Source organism: Leptonychotes weddellii, chromosome 3 (genome assembly GCF_054177405.1).
Source record: "Leptonychotes weddellii isolate Sample4059 chromosome 3, ASM5417740v2, whole genome shotgun sequence".
In the NCBI taxonomy this organism is placed as follows: domain Eukaryota; kingdom Metazoa; phylum Chordata; class Mammalia; order Carnivora; family Phocidae; genus Leptonychotes; species Leptonychotes weddellii.
Genome location: NC_138371.1, coordinates 85,465,804 through 85,484,951, shown reverse-complemented (window position 1 = coordinate 85,484,951; position 19,148 = coordinate 85,465,804). Strand labels below are relative to the sequence as shown.

At 39.3% G+C, this 19,148-nt stretch overlaps 1 protein-coding gene across 1 annotated transcript in view; it reads right to left on the bottom strand.

Moving 5' to 3' along the window:
• Window positions 1-18,761, bottom strand: part of MCM6 (minichromosome maintenance complex component 6) — a 32,663-nt gene extending 13,902 nt beyond the window's left edge. Inside the window, exons 1-10 of the mRNA XM_081814558.1 lie at window positions 18,554-18,761; window positions 14,851-14,997; window positions 12,993-13,103; window positions 11,445-11,694; window positions 10,870-11,035; window positions 10,444-10,589; window positions 9,331-9,481; window positions 6,957-7,098; window positions 1,549-1,690; window positions 741-848 (exon numbers count right to left, since the gene is read on the bottom strand). Of these exons, the coding sequence (XP_081670684.1) occupies window positions 741-848; window positions 1,549-1,690; window positions 6,957-7,098; window positions 9,331-9,481; window positions 10,444-10,589; window positions 10,870-11,035; window positions 11,445-11,694; window positions 12,993-13,103; window positions 14,851-14,997; window positions 18,554-18,660 (1,470 nt within the window). The 5' untranslated portion in view covers window positions 18,661-18,761. The remainder of the gene's footprint in view (window positions 1-740; window positions 849-1,548; window positions 1,691-6,956; window positions 7,099-9,330; window positions 9,482-10,443; window positions 10,590-10,869; window positions 11,036-11,444; window positions 11,695-12,992; window positions 13,104-14,850; window positions 14,998-18,553) is intronic.
• Between the last annotated feature and the right edge of the window lie 387 nt (window positions 18,762-19,148).

Sequence of the window (19,148 nt, the reverse complement as noted above, 5' to 3'; positions counted from 1 at the left end):
TACTACAATATGGCTTGTAATCAAAAGGCTGAAAATGACCAAATGTCACTCTATGGGAATCTAATGAGCCAAACTGGGGGACACAAGACTTGAAAGCCATGTAGTAAAATAAATACTAAAATGGATCTAATATGTGCTGGTATAGAAAGATTGCCAAAACAAAATTATGAAGTTAAATGAGCAAAGAACTAACTTATATGTATTATGCTTACTTATATATGAAAAATTTCTGAAAGGGCCATAACTTCTGAGCATTTATTGGTGATAGGAGTTGCAGGGGAAGATTTCACCTTTTAATTTATATTTTATTCTACTGCTTAAATTTTCCTTACCTATTTGAATGCATTACTTTTATTTAAAAAGTCTGGTTTCTCTCTAATATTGGTTACAATACTGTACTTATTATTTTCATTTAAATAATCTGTTGACTCTGATTATTTTTTGTTACAACTGGAAGCACACATTATCAAAGAATATAGAAGCTTGGTGGAAATTCTGAGAAGTGAAATGCTAAAAATTTTACCAATGCTTTCTCTATTTTCTGTCATAGCAATACATTTTCTAAGTACCCTAAAAAGCGCCTATAATTTGGATTAATAATGCTCAGGGCTATGTTTCCCACTTCAATGATCAGCATTTCATGTTGAAATAATGCATTTTATCCAAGTGAACGTTTCTAGAGCTACACTAATCTTCAAGGCTAAGGCATGATGCAGCAGAACAGAAGTGAACATACATACCTTCACTCCTGCTTTAGTGATAGAGATGGTCTGCTGTTCCATAGCCTCGTGAATAGCAACTTGATCCCGCACATCCATCTTATCAAATTCATCAATACAACATACACCCTTGTAACCAAACAAATTAGCATAAGAAATTGCCTTTGAGATGTCAAATGCCAAGTATAAACTCAAGTTTGCTACTACAGAGATCTTTTCATTCTCTAAATAACTCTAAGGTAGGTAACTAAGCAATCTTAATTTCCCCTACTAGATAGAGTAGGATAGTTCGACAGATTCCAGAGCTAGAAGGAACCATATATGTTGACTCATTTTAAACCAAGAGCAGGATTAAAAACAGTTACTTACTGCATCCTTATTCAACATCAGAACTTTGTGTAAATCTCTAGGTCAAATATTCTGGGTCACCTTAGCATTCATTTTAGGCTGGGGTAGTGAAGGGTAAAGTTGGAACAACATTTATAAACGTATAGTTACAGCTTATATGCTTTCACAGATCTAACAGATCTATGTCAAATACATGTAAAATGCAAGAGACCTACTCATAGAGGTGTCATGGTCTGGAAAGGAACAAATGCTGGGATCTACTAGTCACAGCAAACACATGCTCAGGGCAGGCAATACATTCTAGAGAAGCTCAGAAACCAATTAATGATGACTATCTCAAATTCTAAGTTAATAAAACTATGAATTATTTACTAAAAATGGGGTTTTTTTTAAAGGCTTTCTCTTTAATAGAAATTTATAGGCCTTTTTGATAGGGTAGGGGCTATTCTGATTTCGTTAGTAAAGTATAAAATGTTCTTACATTATCAGCCAACATCAAAGCTCCAGCTTCAATGACAAATTCATGAGATTCTTCATCTCTTACAACAGCTGCTGTTAAGCCAGCAGCACTGGATGCTTTGCCACTGGTGTAGACAGCTCTGGGGCTGAACTCCTCCACGTGCCTGTTCAACGTTATCATATTCATTAACACATGACTACAAAAGCATCTTTTCTAGAAATGTCAGCTGACAGGGCTTATGTCAATCAAAAACTGAAATTTCTTTTTTTTTTTTTTTTTAAGATTTTATTTATTTATTTGACACAGAGAGAGGAAGATAGAGAGAGCACAAGCGAGAGAGCGGCAGGCAGGCAGAGGGAGAGAGTGAAGCAGGCTCCCTGCTGAGCAAGGAGCCTGATGTGGGACTTGATCCCAGAACCCTGGGATCATGACCTGAGCCGAAGGCAGCCACTTAACTGACTGAGCCACCCAGGCGCCCCCCAAAATTGAAATTTCTTAAAGAACATCTGAGAGAGGTATTAAACATAAGCATTTCATAAAGACATATGTCACAGACTGAACAGAAAGCCTTATATCTCCTTTGGCCTTTTAAATCAACTTAAATCCATTCCTGTCAAATGGAAGATGAAGTTCATACATGACAAGAACATCATTTTTTTCCCTTTTTTTTTATGTTATGTTAATCACCATACATTATATCATTAGTTTTTGATGTAGTGTTCCATGATCCATTGTTTGTGTATAACACCCAGTGCTCCATTCAATACACGCCCTCTTTAATACCCATCACCAGGCTAACCAATCCCCCCACCCCCCTCCCCTCTAGAACCCTCAATTTGTTTCTCAGAGTCCATAGTCTCTCATGGTCCGTCTCCCCCGACAAGAACATCATTTTAAAGAAGTCTTTAATAATTAAGTTTGGCAACAATGATCTATTAGAAGGCCTTGCACTTAAAAAACAAAACAAGACAAAACTGTATCTGAGATTTATTCCAAAATAATAGATTGGTTTAAGATCTAAACATTAATAATATGCCACAGCAACAGAATAAAGGATAAGAACAATCTTGATAGATGCAGAAAAAGCATGTGATAAAATCCAACACCCTTTTATGATAAAAAGTCAACAAACTAGAAATATAAGAATTTCCCACAACTTAATAAGGGCATCTATGAAAACCTACAGCTAACATCATACTTAATTGTAATAGGCTGAATGCTTTCTCCCTAAGTTCAGGAACAAGATACAGATGTTCGCTCCTGTCATTTCTGTGCAACATTATATTGAAAAGTCTAGCCAGGGCAATTGGGGAAGAAAAACAAAAAGGCATCTATATTTGAAAGGAAGAACTATCACTATTCCCAGATAACATGATCTTATAGTTAGAAAATCCTATGGAATCCACTAAAACAGAATAAATGAGTACTTGCAAGATTGCAAGATAAAAGATCAACAATCTATTGTATTTCTATACACCTGCAATGAACAAGTAAAAAATGAAAATAAGAAAACAGTTCTACTTACAATAGCATGAAAAAGAATAAAATACTTATGAACAAATTTAAGAAGCACAAGCTTATACTGTGAAAACTACAAAACACCATTGAAAAAAATTAAAAACCTAAATAAATGCAAAGATATCCCATGTTCATGGATCAGAAGACTTAAAATTGTTAAAAAGATAATATACCTCAAATTGATCTACATATTAATGCAATCTCTATTAGTATCACAACTCGCTTTGTAGAAACTGACAAAGCAGATCCTAAAATTCATGTAGGGGACACCTGGGTGTCTCAGCTGGTTGGGTGTCTGATTCTTGATTTCAGCTTGGATCATGATCGCAGGGTTGTGAGATTGAGCCCCACAACTGGGCTCCACTCCGGATGTGAAGCCTGCTTGGGATTCTCTTTCTCCCTCTCCCTCTGCTCCTCCCCCTGCCACTCATGTGCGCTCTCTCTAAAACTAAGAAATAAAAAATTAAAAAAAATAAAATAAAATTCATGTGAAAACTCAAGGTACCCAGAATAGCCAAAACAATCTGGAAAAAGAAGAGTTGGATGACTCACATTTCTGATTTTGAAACTTACTACAAAACTATAGTAATTAAGATAGTGTGATATTGGCCTAAGGACAGACATCGAGATATGAAAATAACCCAGAGTCCAGAAATAAACCCTGACACTTACAGTCAACTGATTTTCAACAAAGGCGCCAAAAACAATTCAACAGGCTAAAAGAATAGTCTTGGCATTCAAATAACTGGATATCCACAGGCAAAAGAATAAAGTTGGACTCCTACCTCATACTATATAAAAAATTAACTCAAAATGGATCAAGGACCTTATTTATTTATTTGAGAGAGGGAGAGAGAGAGAGAACGCTAGTGGGGGGAGGAGCAGAGGGAGAGGGAGATGCAGACTCCCCACTGAGCACAGAGCCCGATGTGGGGCTGGATCCCAGGACTCCAGGATCATGACCCAAGACGAATGCAGATGCTTAACCAACTGAGCCACCCAGGCGCCCCAAGGACCTAAATTTTAAAAGCTAAAATTAACCCAAAGAATTGCAAGCAGAGACTTGAACAGATACTTGCACATCAATGTTCACAGCAGCATTATTCACAATAGCCCAAAGGTGGAAACCCAAATGTCTATCAATGGATGAACAGATAAAACAAAAGGTGGTTAAGTCCATACAATCGATTATTATTCACTCTTTAAAAGAAAGGAATTCTAAGATATTCTACAACATGGATGACCCCTCACTATTATGCTAAGTAAAATAAACCAGTCACAAAAGGACAAATACTGTATGATTCCATGTATATGAGGGACCTAGAATAATCAAATTTAGAGACAGAAAGTAGGATGGTGGTTGCTAGGGGCTGGGACAGGGGTAAATGTGAAGTTACTGTTTTAATGCAGAGACTTTCAGTTTGGGAGATGAAGGAGTTCTGAAGATGGATGGTGGTGATGACCGCACAATTTGAATGTACTTAATGCCACAGAAATGTACATATAAAAATGTTTAAAATGGTAAATGTGATGTGTATTTTACAATTTAAAAAAAATGGTGAAAACTTATATGCTAATGTTCATAGCAGTATTGCTTATAAAAGCCAAAGTAAAAACAATCCAAATGCCCATTACTGATAAATAGACAACTAAATGTGGTAAATACGTATGACAGAATATTAGGTAATAAAAGGACATGAAGTACCGGCATGCTCCAACATGGTTGAACCTTGAACACATTATGCTAAATAGAAGAAGCCAGTCAAAATGAATCACATAGTATATGATTCCATTTCTAGGAAACGTCCAGATAGAGACTCAAACATAGATTAATGGTTGCCTATGGCCAGTGGGGAGAATGAAGGCTGCTAGTGGGTATGGGATTTCTTTTTGGGTAATGAAAATGTTGTAAACTTAGTTTGGTGATGGTCATACAACACTGTGAATATACTAAAACCACTGAACTGTATACTTTGAAGAGGTGAATTTTATGATATGGAAATTATATTGCAATAAAGATGCTAAAAGATATAAATAGATATAAAAGGCTATTTCTAAGATAACTGTGTACAACTCTGTTACCAACAGCAACACTGTGGCACATCTTTTTGTGGTGGTGGAGGGGAGGTGGGAACAGAGGAAATGAAGAGAGAAGAACCCCCCACCCCCTGCTTTTTAAAGATTTTACTTGACACACACAGAGAGAGAGAGAAAGAACGCGAACATAAGCAGGGGGAGCGGCAGAGGGAGAGGCAGGCTCCCCGCTGGGCAGGGACCTGGACACAGGGCTCGGATCCCAGGACCCTGGGATCATGACCTGAGCCGAAGGCAGACACTTAACAGACTGAGCCACCCAGGCACCCCAGACGAATTCCTTTCAACCTAGGACTACTATTTTCAAATCTAAAGCCTAGTCCTTGATATATGTGAAGGAAATAATACTTATAAAATTCCAAACCAACTAAAAATGTTCTCTGTTCTAAAACAGTGCCATTTTACAAATTTCCCAAACAAATAAAGGAAAAGCAGCTTGATATACTATGAAGAGCAAAAGCTTTGCAGTCAGATACATCTGAATTCTAATATTCATGGCTCAGCAGTCACTTGTTAGCTATGAGAAGTTGGGTAATTTACTAAGTTTCAGAGAAGTTTTGTTTGCCTCCCCCCAAAAAGATGATTATTTTACATGCCTGTCTGGGTGCTGCTAGGACAAGATGCATATACATATACAGCACCAAGAACACAGCAGGTGTTTCAAAACTGGTTGCTTTTATTTTGACCTCCAAGTTTCTTAAAAGTTTGAAACTAAGCAAGTATTTGCTATAGCTTCTAAAAATAAGCAAAACTGCTAAAACAGTACACATACTGATAAGGTTAGCATAACGTGTCTCATCCTTATTGCACTGCTATTGGAAAGCAGTTTCCTAGTTAAAAACCTTAAAAATGGGGGCGCCTGGATGGCTCAGTCATTAAGTGTCTGCCTTTGGCACAGGTCATGATCCCAGGGTCCTGGGATCGAGCCCCACAACAGGCTCCCTGATCTGCAGAAAGCCTGCTTCTCCCTTTCCCACTCCCCCTGCTTGTGTTCCCTCTCTTGCTGTGTCTCTGTCAAATAAATAAAATCTTAAAAAAAACCCAAAAACCTTAAAAATGTTTGTATCCTTAGTCTCAGCAATCCCATGCTTAGGGATTTTCCCAAAGGAAACAAAACAAAATAAAATAAAAATTTATACAAATCATGATGTTCACTGTATCAATATCCATAATCATTAAAATAAATGAAGACAGGCTAGGAAAATAATTTTTAAGTTATGGTACACCAATAAAAAATGGTGAAAATAAACATGGAAATTAGGGCAAATTAAAATTAAAAATTGCTATGCTGGGGTGCCTGGGTGGCTCAGTCATTAAGCATCTGCCTTCTGCTCAGGTCATGATCCCAGGGTCCTGTCATCAAGCCCCGCGTTGGGATCCTTGCTCCACAGGAAGCCTGCTTCTCCCTCTCCCACTCCCCCTGCTTGTGTTCCCTCCCTCGCTGTGTCCCTGTCAAATAAATAAATAAAATCTTAAAAAAAAAAATAGCTATGCTATGATTTATAACCATGAAAATACATATTCATGTATCCAAAGACTTATAAAAAGATTATACGAAGACATTATACAAGGATTAAAAGAATTCTAAATGGGATTGAGATTATAAGCAATTTTTCGCTGTTCTAAAAAATTGTAAAATGTTGTCACATTCTGTTAAACAAATTAAGGTGATTTAATCTAAGCAAGTTATATTTTCAACAATCATAATCTATACTCCTGCTTTAGTAAAGGCACACTGACTGCATTCTTGACAGCACAGAAAACCTGGAACTATACATACTGTTTTTTCCAATGTACTACCTCAGGCAAACACTTACTTGAGAAACTGGCTCTTAGCTGTACTTGGGTCACCAACAATGCAAACATTTATGTCCCCTCGAAGAGAGGTTCCTTCCCCCGTTGTCTTTGGAACACCACCAAAGAGCATCAGCAAGACACCCCGTTTTACTTCATCATTGCCTAAAAAGAAAACACAAGGTATTTTTCAATATGAGGTTAAACAATTTCACAAGAAACTACAACACATGTTTACTAATCAAGAGCCAAGAGAGCTGAAGTGAAGTGTAAGACTGAATAAAAATATCTGGCCTCTAATCTCGGTTCTTGCTTTGTGAACTTAAAGCCACCTAATCACTGTCCCAATGTTCTCACCTATACCACAGATGTCACCAATGGTGATGCTCACCATCCTAAGAGTCTTTCCTTCAAGTCCTACTTCCTCATAAAGCCTTTTCTGATGTAGTACTTCTCAAAATAACTCCATAAATAAACTATGTCCAGCACAGCACACTGCACTTACTAGTTCTTTCTAACAGCAGATCTTGCTGTTGTATCCAGAGTTTGAGGAAACAGTCCATGATTTACTTCTTTTGTATCACCAACAGTGAATAGTGCTAAATACAGAAACACTCTAAATGAACTGCTATGGATTAGATAAGATGCTGAATGTGATTTATGGCTGCTTCTACAAGCTTTTTATGAATCCAGTATAAGAAGGAAATGTACAGAAAAAAAACCTGGATCTTTAAAAATGTGCTGTTAAAAATCCATTTTTTTCTGTGCTCATTATTACGACTTTTTGTGAATTCTATCAACTAAGCGCTGGGCACATTTACACAAACCACCCCTTAAAGGCAGAAAAAAGAATCCATTCCACAAACAAAACTTCTCTGACTTACGATCTTTGAAACAAATGTGTTGGGAAGCGTCATGGCTTTTAAATAGTATACAAATTCTTTGATGCTTCTCACTTGAAAATGGACCTTAAGTCTCTTCTGTTTAGGAGTGGCTGGCCTTCATATCTTGCTTCTAAAAAATAGCACATGGTGAAGTGAGGGTGTGTAACTTCTGAGACTAGGTAGGTCCTGAGAAGCATTTTATTTCCTCCCTGCTTTGCTCTCTTGGATGCATGATCTAGAGGAAGCCAGCTGCTGGTTTGTGAGAACACTAAAACAGCCCTATGAAAGAGATTCATGTGGCAAGAAATTGAGCTAACAGCTAGCACTAACAGGTAAGTCCTTCAGCCTAGTTAAGCTTTCAGATGACTGCAGCCCCAGCTGATATCTTAGCTGCATCCTCGTGAAAGACCGAGTAGGAACCACTCAGCCAGAACCACCCAAGCTTCTCTCAAATCCTGACCCATAGACTGTATGAGACACTATTTGTTGTTTGAAGCCACTAAGTTTTGGGGGTAATTTGTTATGCAGCAATAGATTTATTTCTGGGGGGGGGGAGTACAGCTAGATCAAAATTGGGACTCCTACTACTCAATTAAGGGAGGACACTCTAAAATCCATAAAAGATTATTAACATAAAGGATTTAGTTCAATTTCACTGGCCAAATATTTAGATAGAAAAAAAATTACTTTACTTTTAAATAGTTAAAAATATATACCTAAGAGAAATACCCATAACCCCATGAGTTCCTGCCATAACTCCAATTCAGTATGAAAGGATGGAAAAAACAAGGGTAAAGCACGAGGCTTGAAAATTTAGTCACATCCTTCAACACACAAAGGGGATTAAATGATGGTGAGCAACTAGCAACCAACAGCCAAGGAAACATAAAGAAACCACTGAAAGTACAGACATAGTACATATAACCAAGAAACATCATGAAATCTCCTTCTTGAAAAAAAAATCAGTATATTAGTCTAACATATTAGAATATACTTAAGTACAGTTCTACCCTAAAGCCAGAAAAAGAAGCCTAAATGAAGTTTTTTCTTTTAAAAAAAATCATGTTAAAATATACATAACATAAAATTTACTATAATTTTTAAGTGTACAATTCAGCAGAATTAAATACACTATGTTTTATAACCACCACCCTTACCCGTTCTCCAGAACTTTTCATCATCCTCAACAGAGACTTCATCCATGAAACACTAACTCCCCAGTCTCCTGCCCCCCAGGTAACCTCTTTCTATTTTGTGTCCCTATGAACATGCCTATTCTAGGTACCTCATTTTAAGTGGAATCATGTAATATTTGTCTTTTTGTAAATGACTCTAACACCCCTTTTAAGTCCACTAAAAAACCTTTTGATCTGATTTATGTGCTGTAAGAAATCACTGATTGCTGTTTTAAAAAAATTTTTAAGTTCCAGTATAGTTAACATAGGTATTCATTGCTATTTCTTAATCATCATTTTGATTTCAAGTCTATGCCACAAATGGAAAGAACTCTTACCATGTATAGTAGGGAACAGGCTGGTACAGAGATTGTGGTACAGATTTTTATCCTGACTCATTTCAAACACTTTCTCCCACTCCTTCACAGTCATTTGGTTCTTAATGCTCTCAGCGGTCTGTTCCTCATCTCGGAGCTCTTTCCCTCCAAACTGAGGGGTGGAGAAGAAAGGAAAATATACTTGCATGGAACAGTCAAAGTAAAGTGAAACAGAGAGAGCTTCATTACAAACAAAAAATAGCCTGGGAAGTCAACTTCAGAATCTCTTGACTACAAAGGTTTTCAAAAAAATCCCCAAACTTGTAAGGCCTAAGTTAATCAAGATACTGAAGAGTTTGTCATTTCTCCAGTGAACTGAAAACAAAAAAGCTAACACTGTTTTATATTGCTATTGAAATGAATCTGAACGCTCAAGAGATGAGCCATAATAAGATGTTAATCACTGATACGAACATAAAGTAACATAGTATTATATTCACCCCTCTTCTTCCAATACTGGACTATTTTCCAAACTTTTTCTCACTGCTTTCCCACTAAGGACACAGAATCAAGTTTTACACAACTATTAATACCAGGAATCCATCGCTCACAGAAAGATCAAGTTACTTTACTTCCCAGATTACTAAATTTTTCTATTTGTACTTTCTCCAGGAGCATGATAGAGCAACTGTGTTAATTAAAAAAACAATAAAATTATACCATGGATAATTTTTATCAATGCTCTTAAGGCATTGAGCTCTTAAACATGAAAACAGGTTTTTCCTCAAGGTCAGAAACACATGAAAAGATTTGAATCAGGGGTGCCTGGGTTGCTCAGTTGGTTAAGCAACTGCCTTTGGCTCAGGTCATGATCTCGGGATCCTGGGATCAAGCCCCGCATCAGGCTCCCTGCTCAGTGGGAGTCCCTCTCCTGCTGCTGCTCGCTTATGCGAGCTCTCACAAATAAATAAAATCTTAAAAAAAAACCAAACCACCAAAAAACACAAAAACTAAAGAATCCTCCCACCCCACCATTAACACTGACTAGATAACTCAGCAGTTTCAGAAGCCTATATTGTTGTGGCAGCCCCAGGGGACATCTTTCTCAACCTTTTCCATTCTATTAAGACTCACCCTTGGGTTGGTGGGTGCAACACAGCAGGCAAGAAAGACCAGCCTGTATGAAAGATCCCTAACACCAAGAGCCCGGAGTCCTCGAATGCCTTCCGTCTCATATCCATCAACACCACTTACACGGGAATTAGTTTCTGCACGTGCTCCTGAAAGAATGAATGACAGTTTGTTTCACAGCTCAAATATCAAAGGTGCTGAGACTCAAAATTGCTTAAATAAACAAAACCCATAAATCCAAAGATTTCATTTAGGCCTTGAAATTTTTCAGAACTGTACTTTTTGATGCAAAATCAATTTGTCTCTATTCTTATCATATTTCCTTGGTCACCCTGATGGATAGCCAAAAATAAGGAAGATTCAAGAAGCTGAATGTTCTGTAGCTTCAGGTAATGAGAATTTGTTAGATTTGAGCCAAAGATTACTGACCTGGTATGCTAAGCTTAGAGACATCAGGCACAACAATTAGAGTCCCTGTAAAGTCACACTTGTCACCAGCTTGAGCTGACTCCACAGCTTCAGCTCTCAAGATCACCTCTAAACTTCGGGGGATACTCCCTCGAGGAAGCTCAGCTTGAGTCTCTTGAATACGAACCTGTAACAATGGCCAAGAAGAAGAGATTATCTTTCAAATGCCATATAATCTAAATTAATGCCACAAATATCAACATATTCCAAATTCTTACCATTTGCAGACTCTTGACATTTGCCAAAATTCACTGTAAAAATTCTCTACCCTAATACTCCTCGCAATTTGGTAAGCGGTAACATCTACTTAAAAACTTCACCTTTAGGGGGCACCTGGGTGGCTCAATTGTCTGCCTTCAGCTCAGGTCATGATCCCAGGGTCCTGGGATCGAGTCCCACGTCAGGCTCCCTGCTCAGCGGGGATCTGCTCTTCCCTCGCCCTGTCCCTCTGTGTGCGCGCTCGCGCTCTCTCTCAAATAGTGCCTAGAGGTGAATCATTAGCATAAACTGAATCTGAACGCAACAGAAGATAATACCTTTTGAAAATCAACAAATCTTGATTTATTTGTATCCAGCAAGAATCTCCTTCTGTTGGCACAAACTGGATTTCGGCAGATGTTCGGCTGTGTGTATTTGAACTGCTGTTCTACATCCTTGATCACTGTCTGACAGTCCAAGCACAGGAATGTTCCACTCACAAGCTCTGGGTGAACGGGATGAGTCCGTACCACCTGCCCACTGATGCGAGTGAGCAAACCAATTCTGGATGATGTGAGTTCTCGAATTCTGTTTAAAGACAGATGTCTCATTAGTAAATATTCATTTCCAAATTAAGAAATGTTTCTTCTTTTTTTTTTTTTAAAGATCTTATTTATTTATTTGACAAAGAGATAGAGAGCACAAGTAGGCAGATCAGCAGGCAGAGGGAGAGGGAGAAGCAGGCCTCCCGCTGAACAGGGAGCCCAATGTGGGATTCAATCCCAGGACCCTGGGATCATGACCTGAGCCGAAAGACGCTTAACTGACTGAGTCACCCAAGCACCCCGAAATGTTTCCATTTTAATGATAGGGTATTCAAGGATAAATTTATGTTATAACAAACAAAAACAAAACAACAAGAGAAGGAATTCTTTGGACTTCTCCAAGAATGATTTAGTCAATGTGCCCATTCCTAAATTAGACAGTGTATATGCATTCACAGCAAAAAACATCAATATGAAAACTAAAGGACACCAAAGAAATGAAATTACAACTATAAAACAGATGATCCTATTTTATTTTATATGCAAATATTCTCTGCTTACCTGTAATTTCTAAATAATCATGTATTAGTTTCACAATAAAATTATCATAGGAAAAAAATGGTATACTCAGAAGTTCAGAAACACTTCCTTTACCTCACAAACCCATTTTATATTAAATAACTTGTTAATTTTACAAGTAATTTCAGTAGTTTAAGTTTTCAAAATATCACTTCAATTTCTTCCAGTAAATTTATTCTTTAAATAACTGCTAACAGGAAAACATGTTTTAAAGTTATGCCATTTAAGCTCTGACAAAAATTTCCAAAGATTCATGATTTTCTGTGACTGTTCTCAGTTTTCATATTTTCTCACTTGACTGATTTTTCCCCAGATGTCCCCTGAAAGGCGTCCTGAAATATGACAATCCCCAAAAATGGCTTGATTTAATTTACTTCCTATTTCATCTCCCTAGAAAAATGTATTTCTCCAAAACCAAACTTTCTAGATAACTAAGTCTAACTCTTTACACATATAAAACTAAACCTAGGGGTGCCTGGGTGGCTCAGTCAATTAAGCGTCTGCCTTCGGCTCAGATCATGATCCTAGGGTCCTGGGATCAAGCCCTGTGTTGCTCCCTGCTCAGCAGGGTGTCCGCTTCTTCCTCTCCTTCTGCCCCTCTTCCCTGCTTGTGCTCTCTCTCCTACTTGCTCTCTCTCAAGTAAATAGATAAAATCTTAAAAACAAAAACAAAAAACAACTAAACCTCCTGAGTTTTTTAATCATTAAATGATGCCTATACTGTTTGGTGAATTCCTGTTCTTCCAAAGAAGGGTTTCTTACTTGTGTCTGATAGGTAGGTCTTGGAATGCAACATAAAAATCCTTGGCAAGAGGAATCTCTTTTCTGTCTTTGACGAAGGTTTTCAAGGCCCGACACAGGTAAGGGTAAACTCTGAAAAGCAAACAAACGAACAAAAATCACACGTCCTCTTCAAGAGGCCTACCAAGGCCTTTCATGCTTATAAACAGCTGAGACTAAGCAATTTCATCTGGCTACAACCAAGCCTTAAAATTTAACTATGCAGGACACTTATATTGTCTAGTCTAGGTTTATGAGCCTCTTCCAATCTCTCCTATCCACCATAAATAGATCTAAGACAAAAGAAACACAAAAGATAAAATGCTATACCCAAATATCCACTATCTTTAAATTAGCACTTAGCACTGACACTGTAGGCCACTCCTCTGTCCAAGATGAATCTACCTGAACAATCTTGGTGGTTTACAATCCAGCAAGACAGTCTCCCATTTGATGTCAAGGCCTGGTATATTTTTCTAGGTATAATTTTTGACTGATAAGAAACAGATGAGGGGAGAAATTTGTGTACTGACATGAGAGCAAACTGGCAGAAACATACCACTTGATCGGTTAGACTGAAGTGTCTTGATACAAGTTCCCAGTAGTTGTTACAGCTTGGTTTGTTTAAGCATTGGGATCTGGAAGTCCTCTGAACAACAAGCTACCTTCAGGAGACAGAACTGCTACATGGCCTGTGCATGAGGTATGGGTATAGGTATTTCTACCACCAGCCTGGATTTTCTATCTCCCTCACTCGTCAATACAACTTTTCCAGCTGTGTATTCTTACAATAAACTCTGCTGCTTATCCCTGAAACTATTCCCGATGATCAGAAACACTGAAACAAGTCATCCATCTCCAGCCCACCATGTAAAGGAACAGGGTTGTCTCTCCTTACTTCTGGGTCTTCATTTCTCTTTCACAACTGTCCACAATGTTTATTTTAACCTGGTTTTATTTATACAGATTGTCACATTTATTTATTAATGCTTATTTATATTATATGTATTTACATAATGTTATTTATTAATTTATTAATCCAAATGCTGACAAAGATTTGTTTAAAGAGATGTTTCTTATTTTATACAGCAATTAAAAATAAAATGAAAGACTAATTAATGTCTAGTTTCTGCCCAAAAGAAATACCATTCAGCTATTAAAATGTTTTCAAGGGATTTTATAGGATATGGAAAATTACGTTATACTGTTAAGTGAAGGCAGGCGACTATATCTACAGCATGACCTCAATAGTTACATAATACCCAGAAATAAAACAAAATGTGCCAGAAAATCCTTGGGAAACTCCACATTTGCAGACCTGCTAATGATGGGTTATCTATGGATGGTGAGAATATATATGTAATCCCACTATTCACAGATATGTATGTATTCCCTCTACTTACCTCTACTTTCTACCTTTCCTACAACATACACATTACTCTCATAATCAGAAAAAAATTAAACTTTAAGGACAATGTCATACTTTAAAGACACCCTGATCAAGAAGAGGATCCACACACTTTCTCAAATACCTACTTCTGGGGGCAAGGGAAAGGATCAAATGAATGACACAGCAATAGCACTGAATGCCTGAAAGAAATAAGCGATCCTCTGAAAATGGGAAAGCTACATAGAAGGCGTAGGTTTTCAACATTCGCATGTGAAAAATATTCGGCTCCACAAAGGCCTAAATTAGTTCAACTAAAATGACCACTGGCTCTATCAAAGGGTCTCTGTGACAGCTGGCTTCTGCCTCACAAATGAACACTTGGCAGTTCAAGAAGATCTGGATTCACAGGCTCCATGCTTATTTAAAGTAAAGAAGATTGATACACCATACCTATAGAACTCTTCTTGAATGGTGGTAGAAAGTTGTTGGTTAAACTGCTCCAGGTCCACAAAACTCACAACCAACGTGTTTCTCTCGGGACGAATGAGCTCCTCTGCTAACTGTAAGTACTTAATTTCTCCATCACTGTTCTGGAACCTGCAGGTACATGCAAGTCAGATTAAACTTAAGAATTAGGTAGTAAAAAGAAGAATCTAGATGCCTGATAACTCAGTGTACTGGTTAAAATTCATCAGCTGTAGGGTCAGACAGGCTCACTTTACTAATTGTGTAACTTGGGGCAAGTTAGTTATCCCCCTTTTTTGAGAAAAAATAAATAAATTAGGACATTGCTTTATCTCAGAAGATTACTGTGAAGTTTAAATGAGAATGCCTGTAAAATGCTTTGCACAGAGCCTAGAACACAGAAAAACTAGGCCTTCCAATTTTAATCTGCATTTCTTAATTTAGTATTTTCTAATAAAAAATGCCCACAGGGTGCCTGGGTGGCTCAGTAGTTAAGCATCTGCCTTCGGCTCAGGTCATGATCCCAGGGTCCTGGGATCGAGCCCCACATCGGGCTCCCTGCTCAGCAGGAAGCCTGCTTCTCCCTCTCCCACTCCCCCTGCTTGTGTTCCTGCTCTCACGCTCTCTGTCAAATAAATAAATAAATAAATAATCTTAAAAAAAAAAATGCCAACTATTCTTTTATTATTGTTATGTATAATTAAGATTGGAAAATATTAAACCAAGAAATGCAGGTTGAAATCCAAAGATTCAGTTACTATAGGGAAAACTAACAGACTGGTTGTTAATTTAAAAACGTGAAAATACAGAGATGAGGTGCTTCACTGTCCAAGTCCTCAGGAAAACAGAAACATCTATACACACAATATAAAGCATTATCACAAATATTTTTGCTTTTTGTTCTTTTAACATAAAATGCAGATTCATTTTGAGGCAAAAATCAATTCCTTCTTCAAATACAGCATGCTCTGTTAAGATATATACTGGACATCTACCTGCAAAGCACTATGCCAGAGATACTTGAAGCTAAAATGACAGTGTTGTTCCTGCCCTAGGAACACAGGAGACACTTTTATTAAAGAGAGGTAACAAGAGAATCTAAACATCCATGACAAATGAGTAAAGAAAATGTATACAACACATACAAAGGAATACTACTCAGCCTTAAAAAGGAAAGTCTGCTATATGTGTCAACAAAGATGAACTCTGAGGACATTACATTAAATGAAATAAGCCGATCACAGCAAGACAAATATTGCATGATCCTGCCCATATGAGATATCTAAAATAGTCAAATTAATACAGTCAAAGTGGAATGAGGGCAGCTGGCTGGCTTAGTTGGTAGAGCATGCGACTCTTGATCTCAGGGTTAGGAGTTCAAGCCCCAGGTTGGGTGCTGAGCTTACATTAAATAGACAGCAGAATGGTGGTTGCCAGAGGCTAGAGTAAGGTGGGAAATGTGGTACTAATCAATAGGCATAAGGTTTCAGCCAAGTGAGACTGAATAAGCTTTAAGAGATCTACTGTGTAACATTGTACTTATAGTCAATGATACTATATTGTACAGCTAAAAATTTGTTAAGAGGTTAGTCTCATGTTGTGTTCTTTCCACAATAAAATCAAGGAAAAGGGGTGCCTGGGTGGCTCAGTCATTAAGTGTCTGCCTTTGGCTCAGGTCATGATTCCTGGGTCCTGGGACTGAACCCCCACTGGGCTTCCTGCTCAGTGGGAAGCCTGCTTCTCTCTCTCCCACTCCCCCTGCTTGTGTTCCATCTCTCGCTGTGTCTTTCTGTCAAATAAATAAAATCTTTAAAGTAAATAAATAAATAAAATCAAGGGGAAAAAAAAGTACAAGAAATGTGCTGGGGGACTATAAACTAATTCTGCCCAACAAGAACATGTAGAAAGGCTTCAAGAATTCAAAAGGTTCAGAATTTGAAAGAAAACAAAAACACCAAAAAACCCCCAGTGGTGGTGAAACTGACTGCAGATGTTGGCAAATAAGTGGCAATGTCAGCAAAGGTATAGGAACAGGGATGGTTGTGGAAGGATACAGGAACAGGCTGGTTGTGAAAGATGAAACTGGGAAGAGCTGTGAAGAATTTGGGACTTTATTCCATAAACAAGGGCAAATCAAAGCTGGAATTTTGAGAGGAAGTTAACATCCCCCCCCCATAAAGTGATTATCTGTCTTATCTATCATCATCCCCAGCACCTAGCTGTATGGTAAACTGCAAGGTAACGAAGGCAATTATATCCTTTGTTAAAATTAAACATTCATTGAGGACTTTTGCAATACGGTGTGGTGGCCAGGTGGGGTTAAGGGTGGGATTTACATTCAAGATGAAGTGGCTGACAGGTAGATATAAGATACTCTACAGAGATAATGGAAAATGGCACCTTAGGGGCATAAAGGAAGAAAGGATTGGTGCTGCCTGAAAGGTTTATAGGGTTTCACAAAGGAGTTGTGAGTCTTTAACTGGCTTTGAAAGATGAGAGCTGTTAGGCAGAGGTAAAGAATAAATTAAATTATTGTTTTAAATATATCAGAATTTCATAAGACAGCAGAATTATTCACAGTAGTAAAAGTGTGGAAACAACCCAAAAGTCAGTGGATGAATGGACAAAAAGTGGTACATGCATACAGTTAAATACTATTCAGCCTTAAAAAGAAATTGACACATGCTGTATACACGGATGAACCTTTAAGACATTATGGTGGAATAAGCTGGTCACAAAAGGACACACACTCCAAGTATAGGAGGAGGTAACTATATAATGACATTCATAGTAAGAAGAAGGGTGGTCGCCAGGTGCTGGGGCGGGGTGGGGGATCGGGGTTACTGTTTAGTGGTTGCAGAGTGTCAGTCTGAGAACACCAAAAAGAGTTCTGGAGATGGATGATGGTGATAGTTGCTTAATAAGGTGCATGTATGTACTTCATGCTACTCAACTCTCCACTTAAAAAAGTTAAATGCCAAGTTTTGTTATGTATATTTTACAATAAACAAAAAAAGAATTTCATAAGACACTCCAAAGTCTATACTCTTAGGGAAAGAAGTGATACATCTGCACTATCTAAGAAAAGTAACTGGCGGCAGTGGCGGAAAGCCAGGCAGGGAGGTTATGAGAGGACAGGAGCTTGGAAGGCAACTGACCAAAAAAAAAAAAGTCCGTGCATGGGGAGGGGGGCGGTGGAAGGAAAGGGAGGGATGGATGGAGGGAGTGTGCTCACTTTCAAGCAGGTCGGGGATTCTCCCCCCCCGCCCCCCAGCATCTGTCTACGCGCAGGGTTCACTCTAGTACTTTTATCTCCAAAGGCTCCAGGGGTTGCCCGGGCCCTCGGCGCCCCCAACACCAAGGGGCCTGGCTGTCCGGTCCAGTCAGGACTCTGCAGGGATCCCCACTCGATCGTGCTACTTATCCTCCCCGAGCCTCAGTTTCCGTACAGGTACCCAGGGCCGACGGGACCACCAGCCTTACAGGCGGTGAATTTTAGTGCCCCGCGGCAGTCCGGCTAAGCCCCAAGTGGGGCGTGGGACACTCTGCAAGGCGCGTGACCCCTCCATTCCCCAATACACGGCGGCTCCACGGCCCCGGGAGCCGCGAATCGGCGGGCCCCGGGAGCCGGAAGCGGGGAGGGGCAGCTCGGGGAAGTTCCGCGAGGAAGGGGTGCCCGCCGACTTACTCCTCCAAGAAATCCAGGAACAGTTTCTGACACTTCTCTGCCACCTCGTCGCGCACTTCCAAGTGCTGGCTGCCGGCGCCCGGCTCCGCTGAGGCCGCGAGGTCCATGGCTGCCTGGAGCAGAGGGGTCGCAGCCGACACGCTAAGCAGCCACGAGTCGCTTCACTACCGACGCTACAGCTTTGCGCGCGCCGCCACCGCCACTGCTCGCCCCCTCGCCCCGCCGGGATGGCCGGAACCAATCGCGGCGCAAGAGCTCGCGGATTTCGCGCCAAACCTGCCCAATGAGCGCGGCTTCTCCCTCAGCCCCGCCCACGGAGCCGGGATTTCGCGCCAAATGCTAAGACCTGGAGGAAGCCCGCGGGTTCTGCCTTTGCGCCTGCGTAGTGTGGCCGTGTCACCGGCAGTGTGGTTTCTGAACAGGTTGAAAGGTTGGATCTCGGTTCGGGTGGTTTTTCAAATGTTCTTCAAATCATTTCACTGATATTAACTGAGCAGTAGACATAAAGCTCTATGGAAAAGAGAAATGAGTAAGATTCAGACCTGCTTGAGCCGTGTAATTGGAGGAAATAAACTAAATCACCGGGTAAAGCTGT